At 43.5% G+C, this 14317-nt stretch overlaps 1 protein-coding gene across 2 annotated transcripts in view; it reads left to right on the top strand.

The window, feature by feature from the left end:
* The window catches only part of SLC24A2 (solute carrier family 24 member 2), a 169572-nt gene extending 155492 nt beyond the window's left edge, over positions 1–14080 (top strand). For both annotated transcript variants that reach the window (XM_078852940.1, XM_078852939.1), the window contains exons 8-10: positions 7590–7679; positions 9421–9587; positions 12071–14080. In XM_078852940.1, coding sequence (XP_078709066.1) covers positions 7590–7679; positions 9421–9587; positions 12071–12320 — 507 coding nt within the window. In that variant the 3' untranslated portion in view covers positions 12321–14080. The remainder of the gene's footprint in view (positions 1–7589; positions 7680–9420; positions 9588–12070) is intronic.
* Positions 14081–14317: the final 237 nt, after the last annotated feature.

Below are 14317 nucleotides of genomic sequence, written 5' to 3'. Positions count from 1 at the left end.
AAAAATAGATAATTAAACTGTAAAGTCTGTTAAAGTTCACATAGCCTTGAACTACTGCTTATCAGCTAATTATAATGGAACAAAATTGGCTCAGACAGTCAGGGTGCATGTATGCTATAAAGTTACTGACATAATTCTCAGCTCTGCAGTTTCCTGCATTATGGTTAATTCCTTGTCTGATTTGCATAAACACTATGTCATTATTTTACAATAACCATATGGTATGGATAGCCCTGTTCTCTGGTTGACTGACAGCCATTATTGGCCAATAGCGAGAATTTGAATAATTCACAGTATTGTTATTTTTGACAACAAGAATATGCAAATCCCTCTGCTCTGATTGGATCTCCTTTTAAATTTTAAATTTAAATTTTAAAATAGAATTTTAAAGCTGATTGCCAACAACACGCATACCACCTCATCTTCTCGCTGTCTTCAGTTGAAGAAAACACTACAAACTTACACAAAATAAGAAAATAATCCAAAAAGTTGAAAATACTGAACAAGAAATGGATGTCTTTAAAAAAAAAATCCTTTTGAATCATTTGCCCCATTCAGGCTCAGTCCTACTCCCACTGAAGTAAAATTACATATACTCACTGCAGCAGCCAGAAGTGTTGTTTTGACCGTGTTGGTCCCAGGATTTTAGAGAGACACGGTAGGTGAGGTAATACATTGGACCAACTTCCACTGGTGAAAGAAACAAATTTTCAAGCTATGCAAAGCTCTTCTTCAGGCCTGGGAAAGGTATGGAGACCTGGACTGTACTTTGGTATAGCTATGTTTCTGAGGGGTGTGAAAAATCCACACACACCCTCCCCACCCTGAGAGACAGCTCTACTGACCTAACCCCTGGTGTAGACCAGCGCTAGGTTGATGGAAAAATTCTTGTGTCAATTTAGCTACCACTTCTCAGGGAGATGGATTACATACACCAGTGGTTTTCAACCCAGGGTCCGCAGACCCCTAGGGGCCCACAGTGTATGTCTCAGGGGGTCCATGAAAGGTTGTCATTCCCATAGAATAGTTGTTTTCAATTTCTGGTCCACAGCCCCATGGGGCATCACACACTATGTCTAAAATTTCCAAAGGCATCCACACCTCCATTCAAAATGTTTTAGGGGTCTGCAAATTAAAAAAGGTTGAAAAGCTCCTGTTGGCACCAGTAGCATCTACAGGCACTCCATTTAGCTTGCAGTCACCCACACAAAACAGTCCCTGAATATTGTTCTGCCCCAGGAGAATGCCTGTTCTGCCTAATGTGGGTGGGTTGAGTGGGTTCTGGTCTGTGAGGAGTAATGTATAGTAGCACTGGCCTTGAATTTCTGTGAGCTCCCTGAAAAAGAAATCTTTAGACTGACTTAAGCATGCTGAATTGACAATATTCAAAGAGTGCTTGCTCTCTGACTCTAATTGCAGTCATGTTCAGGGGGAAAGTAATGGGAACATTCAGTACATTTCTGAGCCTAATTTTCTCCCTGCAGTTGGAAATTACTCATATGCCTATGTGGGGAGAACTGTGTTCCAGAGAATGGAGGAACAGAGAGAGGCTGAATGTATTAGACATTTTACATTCTGAAATGATAGTTCAAATGGAAGCTGCAGGATTCGCCTAGGATTTCATGGTTTGATCTGAATGCACTGTCTGAGGAAGTTACTGTTTGGAGAGTTTTGCTAAGCAGGAGAATGGCCTGTAGTTAAGGCTAAGATTTTGTCACAGTTATTTTTAGTGAAAGTCATGGACAGGTCCCAGACAATAAACAGATATTCACAGGGGAGCCCGTGACCTGTCCGTGACTTTACCAAAAATAACCGGTGTCCAGGGATAGGTGGGGAGAGGAATGGAGTCCTATAGGGGTGAGGACTGACAGGCCGAGCCCCCCACCATGGCAGGGGGCACAGCCCCATCTCCAGCAGCCACAGAGTGGGGCACAGCCGTGGGGGCGCACAGCCCTTGCTCTGGAGCTGGCCACAGCTGCGGGACAGGGGTGTGCGGCCCCGGCTCTAGCCCCCACCAAGCCCCAGCTGCAGCCAGGGGGGCCACTGCCCTGGGAAGCCACGAGGGGGGGTGCAAGGCCCAGCTGCAGCCCCCGCCGCAAGCTGCAGGGCAGGGGCTGCAGGGTTCTGGTTCCAGCCCCAGTTGCAGAGAAGGGGCACACAGTCCCACCTCCAGCCCTGGCTTCAGCCCCTGACAGCTGAAGCCAAAGAAGTCATGGAAGTCTGGTAAAGTCACAGAATCCGTGACTGCCGTGACCTCCATGACTAAATCGTAGCCTTACCTGTAGTCCCTGGGCCCAAAAATCAAAAGTGAAGTTAAAAGGACTTTCACAAACAGAAGTGCTATAGAGTCAAGCCACAATTACACACTAGACAGTGGAACCAGTATTCCCAATGGAGAGCGCTTACTCACACAAGCAGTCCTATTGATCATTCACATAAGCTTGTAAAACATTACCACTGGCTCATTAAAAATAATCTGATGTGAGCGAGAGCCAAAACAACGAGTGACTTTAAGGAATGTTTGTTGTTTAAAATCTGTCATAGAATCATAGAAGATTAGGGTTGGAAGAGACTTCAGGAGGTCATCTAGGCCAACCCTCTGCTCAAAACAGGACTAAACCCAACTAAATCATCCCAGCCAGGGCGTTGTCAAGCCAGGCCTTAGAAACCTCTAAGGATGGAGATTCCACCACCTCCCTAGGTAACCCATTCCAGTGCTTCACCACCCTCCTAGTGAAATAGTGTTTCCTAATATCCAACCTAGATCTCCCCCACTGCAAATTGCAACCATTGCTCCTTGTTCTGTCATCTGCTACCACTGAGAACAGCTGAGGTCCATCCTCTTTGGAACCTGTCTTCAGGTAGACCACTATCAAATCCCCGGACACACATACTCTTCTCTTCTGGAGACTAAATAAGTCTGTTCCCCCAGCCTTTCTTCATAAGTCATGTGCCCCAGCCCCCTAATAATTTTTGTTCCCCTCCGCTGGACTCTCTCCAATTTGTCCACATACTTTCTGTAGTGGGGGGCCCAAAACTGGATGCAGTACTCCAGATATGACCTCACCAGTGCTGAATAGAGGGGAATAATCACTTCCCTCCATCTGCTGGCAACACTCCTACTAATGCAGCCCAATATGCCGTTAGCCTTCTTGGCAACAAGGGCACACTGCTGACTCATATCCAGCTTCTCATCCACTGTAATCCCCAGGTCCTTTTCTGCAGAACTGCCAGTTAGCCAGTTGGTCCCCAGCCTGTAGCTGTGCATAGGATTCTTCCATCCTAAGTGCAGAACTCTGCACTTGTCCTTGTTGAACCTCATCAGATTTCTTTTGGCCCAATCCTCCAATTTGTCTAGGTCACTCTGGACCCTATCCCTACCCTCCAGCGTATCTACCTCCCTTCCTGCCCCCCCAGCTTAGTGTCATCTATGAACTCGCTGAGGGTGCAATCCATCCCATCATCCAGATCATTAATGAAGCTGTTGAACAAAACCAGCCCCAGGACCAACCCCTGGAGCACTCCGCTTGATACCGGCTGCCAGCTAGACATTGAGCCATTGATCACTACCCATTGAGCCTGACGATCTAGCCAGCTTTCCATCCACCTTATAATCCATTCATCCAATCCATACTTCTTTAACTTGCTGGCAAGAATACTGTGGGAGACCATATCAAAAGCTTTGCTAAAGTCAAGGTATATCACATCCACCACTATGCACAGCGCCAGTTATCTCATCATAGAAGGCAGTCAGGTTGGTCGGGCATGACTTGCCTTTGGTGATTCCATGTTGACTGTTCCTGATCACCTTCCTCTCCTTGCAGTGCTTCAAAATGGATTCCTTGAGGACCTGCTCCAAGATTTTTCAAGGGACTGAGGTGAGACTGACCGGTGTGTAGTTCCCCGGGTTCTCCTTCTTCCCTTTTTTAAAGATGGGCACTATATTTGCCTTTTTCCAATTGTCCAGGACCTCCCCCGATCACCACGATTTTTCAAAGATAATGGCCAATGGCTCTGCAATCTCATCAGCCAACTCCCTCAGCACCCTTGAATGCATTAGATCTGGACCCATGGACTTGTGCATGTCCAGCTTTTCTAAATAGTCCTTTTCTAAATAGTCCTGTTCTTTCACCGCGGAGGGCGGCTCACCTCCTCCCCATATTATGCTGCCCTGTGTAGCAGTCTGGGAGCTGACCTTCTCTGTGAAGACCAAGGCAAAAAAGGCATTGAGTACTTCAGCTTTTTCCACATCATCAGTTACTGGGTTGCCTCCCCCATTCAGTAAGGGTTCCACACTTTCCCTGACCTTCTTCTTGTTGCTAACATCCCTGTAGAAACCCTTCTTGTTACCCTTCACATCCCTTGCTAGCTGCAGCTCCAATTGTGCTTTGACCTTCCTGACTACACCGCTGCATACTCCTCCCTAGTCATCTGTCCAAGTTTCCACTTCTTGTAAGCTTTCTTTTTGTGATTAAACTCACCGAAAGTTTCTCTGTTAAGCCAAGCTGGTCGCCTGCCATTTGCTATTCTTTCTGCACATCGGGGTGGTTTGTTCCTGCACCCTCAATAAGGCTTCTTTAAAATACAGCCAACTCTCCTGGACTACTTTCCCCCTCATATTGGCCTCCCAGGGGATCCTGCCTATCAGTTCCCTGAAGGAGTCTAAGTCTGCTTTTCTGAAGTCCAGGGTCCATATTCTGCTGCTCTCCTTTCTTCCTTTTGTCAGGATCCTGAACTTGACCATCTCATGGTCACTGCTGCCCAGGTTACCACCCAATTCTATTTCCCCTACCAATTCTTTCCTGTTTGTAAGCAGCACGTCAAGAGGAGCATGGCCCCTAGTTGGTTCCTCCTGTACTTGCACCAGGAAGTTGTCCCCAACACTCTCCAGAAACTTCCTGGATTGTCTGTACACTGCTGTATTGCTCTTCCAGCAGATGTCAGGGTGATTGAAGTCCCCCATGAGAACCAGGGCCTGTGATCTGGAAACTTCTGTTAGTTGTCCAGAGAAAGCCTCATCTACCTCATTCTCCTGGTCTGGTGGTCTATAGCAGGTGACCACCATGACATCTCCCTTGTTGCTCTCACCTCTAAACTTAACCCAAAGACACTCAACAGGCTTTTCTCCAGTTTCATACTGGAGCTCTGAGCAATCATTCTGCTCTCTTACATATAGTGCAACACCGCCACCTTTTCTCCCCTGCCAGTCCTTCCTGAACAGTTTATACCCATCCATGACAGTGCTCCAGTCATGTGAGTTACCCCACCAAGACTCTATTATTCCAGTCACATCATAGTTCATTGACTGTTCCAGGACTTCCAATTCTTCCTGCTTGTTTCCCAGGCTTCTTGCATTCATGTACAGGCACCTAAGATAACTAGCCGATTGCCCTACTTTCTCAGTTTGAACCAGGCAGCCTCCCCTATTGCACCCTCCTCCTTGTGTTTCCTCCCAGTATCCCACTTCCTCACTTACCACAGGGCTTAGGTCTCCATCCCCCAGCGAACCCAGTTTAAAGCCCTCCTCACTAAGTTAGCAAGCCTGCCTGAGAAGATGCTCTTCCCTCTCTTCATTAGGTGGATCCCATCTCTTCCTAGCAATCCTTCTACCTTGAACAACATCCCACGGTCAAAGAATCCAAAGCCCTCTTTGCAACACCACCTGCGCAACCACGCATTTACCTCCACAATTCAATGATCCCTACCTGGGACTTTTCCTTCAACGGGGGGATGGACGAGAACACAACTTGAACCTCAAATTCCTTTATCCTTCTTCCCAGAGCCACGTAGTCTGCAGTGACCCACTCAAGGTCATTCTTGGCAGTATCATTGGTGCCCACATGGAGGCGTAGGAAGGGGTAGCGGTCCGAGGGCTTGATCAGTCTCAGCAGACACTCCATCACATCCTGAATTCTAGCTCCAGGCAAGCAGCACACTTCTCGAGTTTCTCAGTCTGGATGGAAGATGGATAACTCCATCCCCCTTAAGAGGGAGTCCCTGACCACCACCACCCTTCTCCTCCTCTTGGGAGGGGTGGTCATGGAACCACATCCGTAGGACAATGCATCTCAGGCCTTCTGGTTGATGGGGTCTCCTTCTGATCCCTTCCCTCAGATGACTGTTCCAAACCATTCTCCACTGTAGTACCTGTGCAGAGAGCCTGAAAACGGTTTCTTGCCTCTATCTGCATTGGGGGCACATGGGTTCTTCTCTTCCTTCTTCTTGAGGGCACATGTTGCCAGCGTTCTTCCCCATTCTGCACTGCCCTCTCTGATTTTTCAGCATGCTGTGCCTGCAATACCAAATGCTGAAGCATTCATTCACAATACAAATTTAGTCTCAAGCCATAATTTGATTTACACTGTGATTATTCCAAACGGAATCACAATCAAGATTAACCCTGCCAAACTAGTTAACTTAAGCTCTCCCTTTTAAACAGGTATAACTGGCTTAAAAAGGCAGTGGGGGTGTTGAATGACACTGAAAGGCACAGAGACCAAAATAGGTCATGAATTTTAATATAACCCATTAATTTATTATGAGAATACTGGTCATTCAAAGCTTGACATTAGTAAAGGAGAAATCCTAATTAAAAATGAATCTGCTTTGGTGTGATACAGCTTTTGGAACTCATTAATGGGCTTCAAAGACATTATTGTGTGTACAGGTTTACCTTTCTTTTATAACAAACCTCTCTACAAAACAAAGCAAAGGGGTTCCACAGTAATGAGTACATCTTAATTGCATCCTACCACATTAATTGAAAATAAAAAGGGTTATTTTTCCAAGCAAAATATGACGAGCTAAAAACTTCAAAATGTACCTCTTTATCGTTCTGGACTGCAGCAATCTTTGTGGTGCTGACTGTACAAAAAATACATTCTCACTATAGAGTTTGTTGGCAAACAGTAACCTTTTATATTAATTGTACCTAGCATATTTTGAGTGTGTGCACATGGCTTTGAGGATGGGGTACTGGCCTGCATTCAGAAGACCTAGTTTCAATTTCCATCTCTAGGCTGCTGGATTACTTTGGGCAAATCACTTAACCTCCCATGCCTCCGTTTCCCCATCTGTAAAACAGGGGTAATGATACTCATTCTTTGAGACCTCAAGGTAAGGACTAGCTTGAATATGAATAACTTTTATTCACAAGGAATCACTTCAAAAGTGGAAAATGGCTCTAAAGAATATCATAGCCTGTTACAGCTGTTTTCCACTTTCAAACTGATTCTTTATGAATAAAAGTTATTTTAGTAAATTCAGAGCCAAGACCATGATTCAGTAAAGCACAGAAGCAAATTTCAGCCTAAGAATATACAAAATGAATGGCAAACCAATATTCACTATTCGGTATGACCAGGTCTGATATTACAATCCTGACGTAGGCTATTTTCCTATTGAAGTCAGTGGGAGGTTTGCCTGTATAAGATCTGCAGGATTAGGGCATGCAGAGGTTCAGCTACTTAACCCTCTTCTAACTTTCTTAGATCACTATGTTTGTCATTTTGAATTTGTTTAGGGACTATATATTCATTGGTCAATATTTAACATAAATGCCCACTATTTCTGTTTTATTTCTCTTTCAGTCCTCCAGGAAATTTTTTCCTGTCACATTCTTTGGAGCAATCACTTGGATAGCAGTTTTTTCTTATTTAATGGTCTGGTGGGCACATCAGGTAAGAGAATGATAATGGTGTGAAATGTAAGCTTTCCAATGTGTCTCAGTTTGTGACTAGTCATTTAGGGCCAGATTCTGCAATCCTACCACATACTGAGTAGCCCCTTATTCTGCAAGCTGGAATGATTCTCAGAGTAAGGTACTACTCAGTGTCTGGAAAGGTGGCCCTGAAAGAGATGGATTCTTTACACTTTGCTGATAAACATTTGATCATTCTGTTCGCATTAGAACCAGCAACAACCATTCACTGATAGCTATGTAAATAATGGATCTTTGAAAATCTTATATGGGCTATTCCTCTTTAGCCTGGAACTATGATGCAAAGGCCTATATGGGCTTAGCATGTAGACCACTTCCTCAGTCACTCTGTCCATGACCCCTCTCACCTGACAGTAACATCATAGGGCTTACTTGGAGCAAAGAGTCTTCCAAAGGCCCTGCATGCTTGCTGGGGAGAATTTCATCCTTAACAATAGCCCAGTTCCTGCTGTCCCTCCTCAGACAAAACTCCCATTGAACTCAATGGAGATTTTTGTCTTTTTGTAGGATTCAGCCCTAATCGAAATACATTTGAGTGAGTTGAATCCTTGTAAAAGTGACCTACAAAACGAAATAGCTTTTCCATAGTGCTGATTTTTATTCATTTTTTCCTGTCTTTTTGCCTGTTTCCGCATTGTTTGTCTAATTTTTAGTGTCATTTTCCTTGGCCTCATATTTTTCGTAAGTGTTTCTTCTTGTCTGAAAACCAGAGCTCGGCAAATCATGCAGTGTTCGGTTTCTGAGGGATACACCTGCTGAACCATGTAGCTTGATTCAACCCCTGCAAGCTCCAGTTGAAATTCTATTGTAAACCCTGATGTTGCCATTAGTGGGGATGGTTTGCCTTATGAGACTTATAAAGAATTGGTCACACTAGTAATTTCTTATTATTTATCTAATGCAGTAGGTTTAAATGCCACTGTACTTCAGTAAAGCTACACACAACTAAAAGCAAAGACCCTGCCTGTACAACTTGGAAGCTAAGGGCTGCCCTTAGTTGCTGAAGCCATGGTTGTCAAGGAGTAGGAGTAAAGTTTTATTAGCTGTGTGGTGGGTCCTAGAGCCATCTTGCCAGCACAAGGTAGGATGGCTCAGGGTAGAATAAAGCAATAGGATATGCATTCTGTTGCACCCTTAAAAACAGCAGTGTGCATATCCTACTAGCACATCCAGGACCCTGCAAAACATGTTAGCCAGCTGAGGGTCTAACCACATGCCCATACTGGCGGGAAATGCTCATCTGGGGCTGTGAGGCACTAGCAAGCACAATAGCAATGTACTGTCATTAGCACATAGATCTTATGCCCTTCTACCTACAGACCCCTCGCCTCTTACATCCCATGAACATACTCATGCAACTCAGGGCAGAATTTGGCCCTAAAGAAGCAACCAACCACTTCTCCCCATACTGACTGCTTCACTGATAATATAAATACGTTCTTTTTCTCCCTACTAGCAGTAAGTATTAGGAAAGTCACTCCGTCAGTAGGGTCATATTGATGATTTAATTCCAAAACTAAAAAATGTCATGTTCCAAAAACTTGGGAGCATATTCTACTCTCTTTCCATCGGCATACTACCAAAGATTGAGGCTAGAATATACCCCTAAGTGATTTTCCATTTTAAATTTTACAGCAAAGAACGCCCATTCCTCTCATGACCTCTCTGTATTCTTTTGTACTTTTCTCAATACTTTTTAGGTTGGTGAGACCATTGGCATTAGTGAAGAAATCATGGGATTGACTATGTTAGCTGCAGGCACCTCTATCCCTGACCTAATTACCAGTGTTATTGTGGCACGAAAAGGCCTAGGTGATATGGCAGTATCCAGCTCTGTTGGAAGCAACATCTTTGACATCACAGTGGGGTAAGTACTGCGCAAAGATAATTATGGCTAAGTTATAAAAACTTACATTGTTTTCTTTTGCATGTAACAGAAATAGAAGATTTCAAAATACAGTATCTTACACGTGCAACATGCTTTACCGTTTTTCTTGATTTGTATCAAGGTTACTGTATAATCAGGTCAAAAGTGAATATTTGTTAAATAAGCTTGTTATAAATCAATTGGATGAGCCTCCAATTTGCTGTTTGTGTGTTTGTTTTGTTTTGTTTGTTTAAGGAACCATTCAGTCAGGTAAATTTCACATTTTAAAAATATTTAAGAATATTGTTGCAGGTGTCATATTTAAAGCATGCTTTGCTTTAGTCAGCAGTTTGGGATTTGGTCCCTTTTGTTCACTGTTTCCAAACTACAACTGTCTGTGTGATCAGTGATCATGAATGCTTTTTTGTTCTTGCAGTGCCTGCCCAGCTGTAGTCTGTACCACTGAGTGTTCCACCCTCCAGATAAATCCTGACTAATCCAGACATACAGGCACTGATTCTGTTACTCTAAGGCCCCTTCACATATTTCTGACAGTGTAAGGAGGCCTTAAAGTGGGCAGAAATGGCACACTGAGAATACACTCTGTGCAGGGGGCGTCCCTATAGAGCAAAAGGGTTCTACACCAGCCCTGCTTCCAGCCCGTGGTATAATGGTGATCAGGGGTATGGACAGGTGTAATGCATTGTTTGCCCCCATCGGGACCACAGGAAGCTGAGCACAAGTTAAAGGCTCCTTGAAGCTGTTTTAACTTACATCAGGGCCAGGCAGGTTCCTGGCTGCCTCAGAATACAGGATGTGGGGGAGGGGGTTAAAGTCACCTTTGCCCCCCCATCTCTGCCCTAAGAATAAGAACTGAGAATCTGGCCACCTCTAATAGCACCATCCCCAAAGTTATTTGTTTGCCATCAGATGTCAGCAGGAGGAGATTTCACATTATATTTTTGATAATCAGATTGATTCTAATGTGAAAATAGCAGGTTATTGAGCCAAATGCTCCTCTCATTGACGTCCTCCGGTTCAACGTCACTGATATCAACTGAGTTACACCAGCATTGCTGAGGAAAGAATATGACCCATAAAGTGTAGTTTCTTTTAACAAGATAAAGTGCTGTCATGGGAGAAACTTAAAATTGTATTTGAGTGGAGACTATACAAACCGTGGGATTGAGTCGTCGCCATACAAGAACTTCCATTTCTGTACTGACTCATAGGAACAAACATATACCACCATTCCCCACTAAGTGTTTTGGGTAAAATTATAGTTAATGCAGGGTAAGAGGCACAATCCTCTTCCCCACACCTCCAGATGAGTACATATAAAAGGCCAAATTCTGCTTTTTGCAGTTCAATGGGACATTCCTATGTTGTTGCACACTCACTTTCTGGCATGTGAAGTGTTTTGCTAAAAAATTCTGGAAATTCTTTAGGCAGATCCTTGTCCCGTAAAATGTGCTGTGTATCAGACCCCTGACAAACAGCATACTGAAGCTGAGAGTATTTGGCAGATAGAATATTACCCTGTCACAGGAGGAAGCACGTGGGAAAACAGCAGCGCAGAGTCAGTGTGACCTATCCTTGAGATAACGATGTTTTGAGAAGTGAAAGTGAGAAAATGCTGGATTAGACAGGACATAATATAAACAAAATGTAGATGTTTTCAATTAATGCGTGCCACAAAAGAGTATAAATGCTTGTGTGATATTGCTTGTATTTCAGAGAAACTGAAGCAGAGATGCTCTCTGTCAGCTGTATTCTTCCCTTGCAATTGCTCGGATAAAGCTGTCTCTGATTTTGTTGCTTCCAAAATAAGAGTGAAGACTCTGTTTTCTTCCACACAAGTTATGAGAGCCTGGTCCTTCACCCTTTGTGGAGTCTTGTGATTGGAATAGCCTGAGTAGGGATCAGAGAGAAGATTGGGGGAAATGATAAAAAGAGAGTCAAGAAAGTATAGGAGAACATGGGAGCATGGAGAACTCATTTACCTTAATTCCCTGCCCACTCATCAGCTGCAGACCTCCCAACAGTGGAGAGGGCAGCAGAAAAGTAGTGGTAAATATTTATATTTTGGAAGTGCCCAAAGGACTGCATTGTGTTAGGTGCTGTGCAGGCACAAAAAATAGGCAATCCCATTCTCCTCACCACTTTGTACACTGGCCCAGTCTTCTGCAACCTGCCAATTTGTGCCTTGGCCTCTGCTGGAGGTTGCTGCTGAGAAACAGGGTGTGTGTCGGCCTAGTCACACCTGCTGCTCAGCCCAGTCTAGTCCCTCCCCCAGGACCCAGTACAGAATTGTTCTTTTTAGTATGTTACCTAATGCCGCTCTTATTGTGTCCCTGCACTAGCTATCAGATGGGCTTCGTTATGTTTAAATCAACAGCTTTATGTTGAAGTACCTCCAGAGCATTCTTAATACCACTTTTTGTTTCTCTATGGCATTTCCAATTTCTCTTTGTGTTTTTCAGCCTTCCCTTTCCATGGCTCATGTATGCTGCAATTAACAGCTTCGCCCCAGTGACTGTCAGCAGCAATGGATTGTTCTGTGCTATTGTCCTCCTCTTCATTATGCTACTCTTTGTCATCCTCTCCATTGCGCTCTGCAAGTGGAGGATGAATAAATTCTTGGGCTTCACCATGTTTGGTCTCTATTTCATATTCCTGATCATCAGTGTCCTTCTGGAGGACAAAGTAATCTTGTGCCCCGTCTCCATCTAGTAGGAAATGCCGTTTCTCGAACAAAAGAAATATCTGCAATGGACAGCGTCCCCTGAGAATAAACAGTGGATCCACAACCCTTACAAAAATAAATAAATACAGAGGATAAAAAGGGCTGGATTTGAAGTGGAAAAATTATTCGGCTGATGCATTTGCTATTGAACAAAACAGTTACATGTAAGAGGTGAGATCAGCTACCTTTAGTCTTCTTTGCATGTCACTTGGAAGATCTCACTGTTCACTGACAGAGGTCCTGTATGTGTGTTATAACAATGCAAGTTATTATATATACTACACATATGCTATGTTTCCCCGTATCTCTCTTTCTCTATATTAATATATGCCTACATGTGGAAACAAAGAATAATATATACATACAGGTATAACCTTGCAAGGAGAACGCTAGTATCCATTTTGGGGAAACACAAACCTCTAGTTTGGGATTTATCTAGTTACCTGTTGAATGTATCAGTGGAAGATGTTAGCCAACAGCATCTGCGTGAGTAACAGATAGAAAAGGACTTACGCATCTCTTCATTCAGATGGACTCATATGCTGTGAGCTTGCACACGTTTTGGACAGCCACACTGCGGACCTTTAGAAGCCCTTGGCAAAATGAACATGATGTTTCAATAGAATCCTGCTAAACCCTGCAGCGTCCAGACACTCTGGCCCTAGCACTGATTGTGCACGGTAGGCTGACTCATGATAGTCAAAGGTGAAACCCAAACTGGGGATTTGAAACCCAAACTGGCCTCTTCTAGCACCATCCCAGCATGCGAGTAGAAAACACAACTGCTAAGTGAATTCACTACTTTTCTATAGTGCAGCACTACTGTAAAGAGTACCAATGTCTTTCTGATGCTATCACCACTATCAGCTTGCCTTTCCATATGAGAAAGAAGGCTGGATTTGTTTGTGTGGAGTATTTCATATAAAATTTAGATGCAGCTGCATGATGGGACGCTGCCTACTTGCCGAACTGAATATCCTTTTATAGTCTATTTTCCACCATAATTTGCCGTGAATAAGTCCTTTACTGTTGCATACTTTCTTATCAGCTTTGGGGCAGATCCTCAGCTTATGTAAATTGTCACAGCTCCATAATGAAGTTATGATAATTTATTCCAGCTGAGGATCTGCCCCTGTAAGTCTGAGAACTTAACACAGGGGATCTAACAATTGTAATATGGAGGGATTGCCGTATGAAACCGAGGCAGGAATCTTCTAGAGTCGCTGAAGTGTTAGCATGTCTTAATTATGGTGGTCTAAGGGGGCCCATGAAAGAAGAGAGCCCATTCCTGCTCATATTGAAGTCATGAGAGGAGAAGTAGGTCCAAAACTAGAACAAAAAGGGCCCAGGAAAGAGAGAGAAATCAGTGTTCCTACAGAGAAAGATTTTACATTTCCTATAGTTGGATGTAAAACTGGACACTTGAAATCTGAGTAAAAATTATTTTAGGTAATGCCTGTTTGTTTTTTCCAAGGTCTGTGTTTGGTTAGAGTTGATGCAATTTCATTGTGTATCTGTTTTCCAAAAGTGACCCATTTCAGAGTTGTTTCTGGTTTAAATCCCCCCCTGCCGTGGAAATATTATGCCCAGGACTATAAACGGCGGGTTCAGCACATTTTGGTTTGTTGAGTGTTCTGATGTTATGGCCAGGCTTTTCTTTCTGTATCCCATGCGTTCAGCACTTTTGCCCCTCACTGTAGTCCTGGTATGTATGTTTATATCTCTACGTAACTAAATCTGCGTAGAGCATAAAAGCGGAGAAAACAACAGTGGATCAAACAGTAAGAAATATATATTTATAACAAAAATTTAAAAGTTTATATAATTAAAGTTAAGCTATTAATGAACAAAAGTAAGAAAATTAAGAGTTATAGTTACTACAGAGTCTACTACTTACTTCTTGTGCCTAGGATTTAATACCTAGGTACAGAATTGCATACAAAGTCAGATTCTGCTCTTAATTATACACCTGCCGTGCCCTTTG

Source organism: Lepidochelys kempii, chromosome 5 (genome assembly GCF_965140285.1).
Source record: "Lepidochelys kempii isolate rLepKem1 chromosome 5, rLepKem1.hap1, whole genome shotgun sequence".
Classification (NCBI taxonomy): Eukaryota; Metazoa; Chordata; order Testudines; family Cheloniidae; genus Lepidochelys; species Lepidochelys kempii.
The sequence above is the reverse complement of the archived record's forward strand: the minus strand, read 5'-3'. Positions and strand labels throughout refer to the sequence as shown.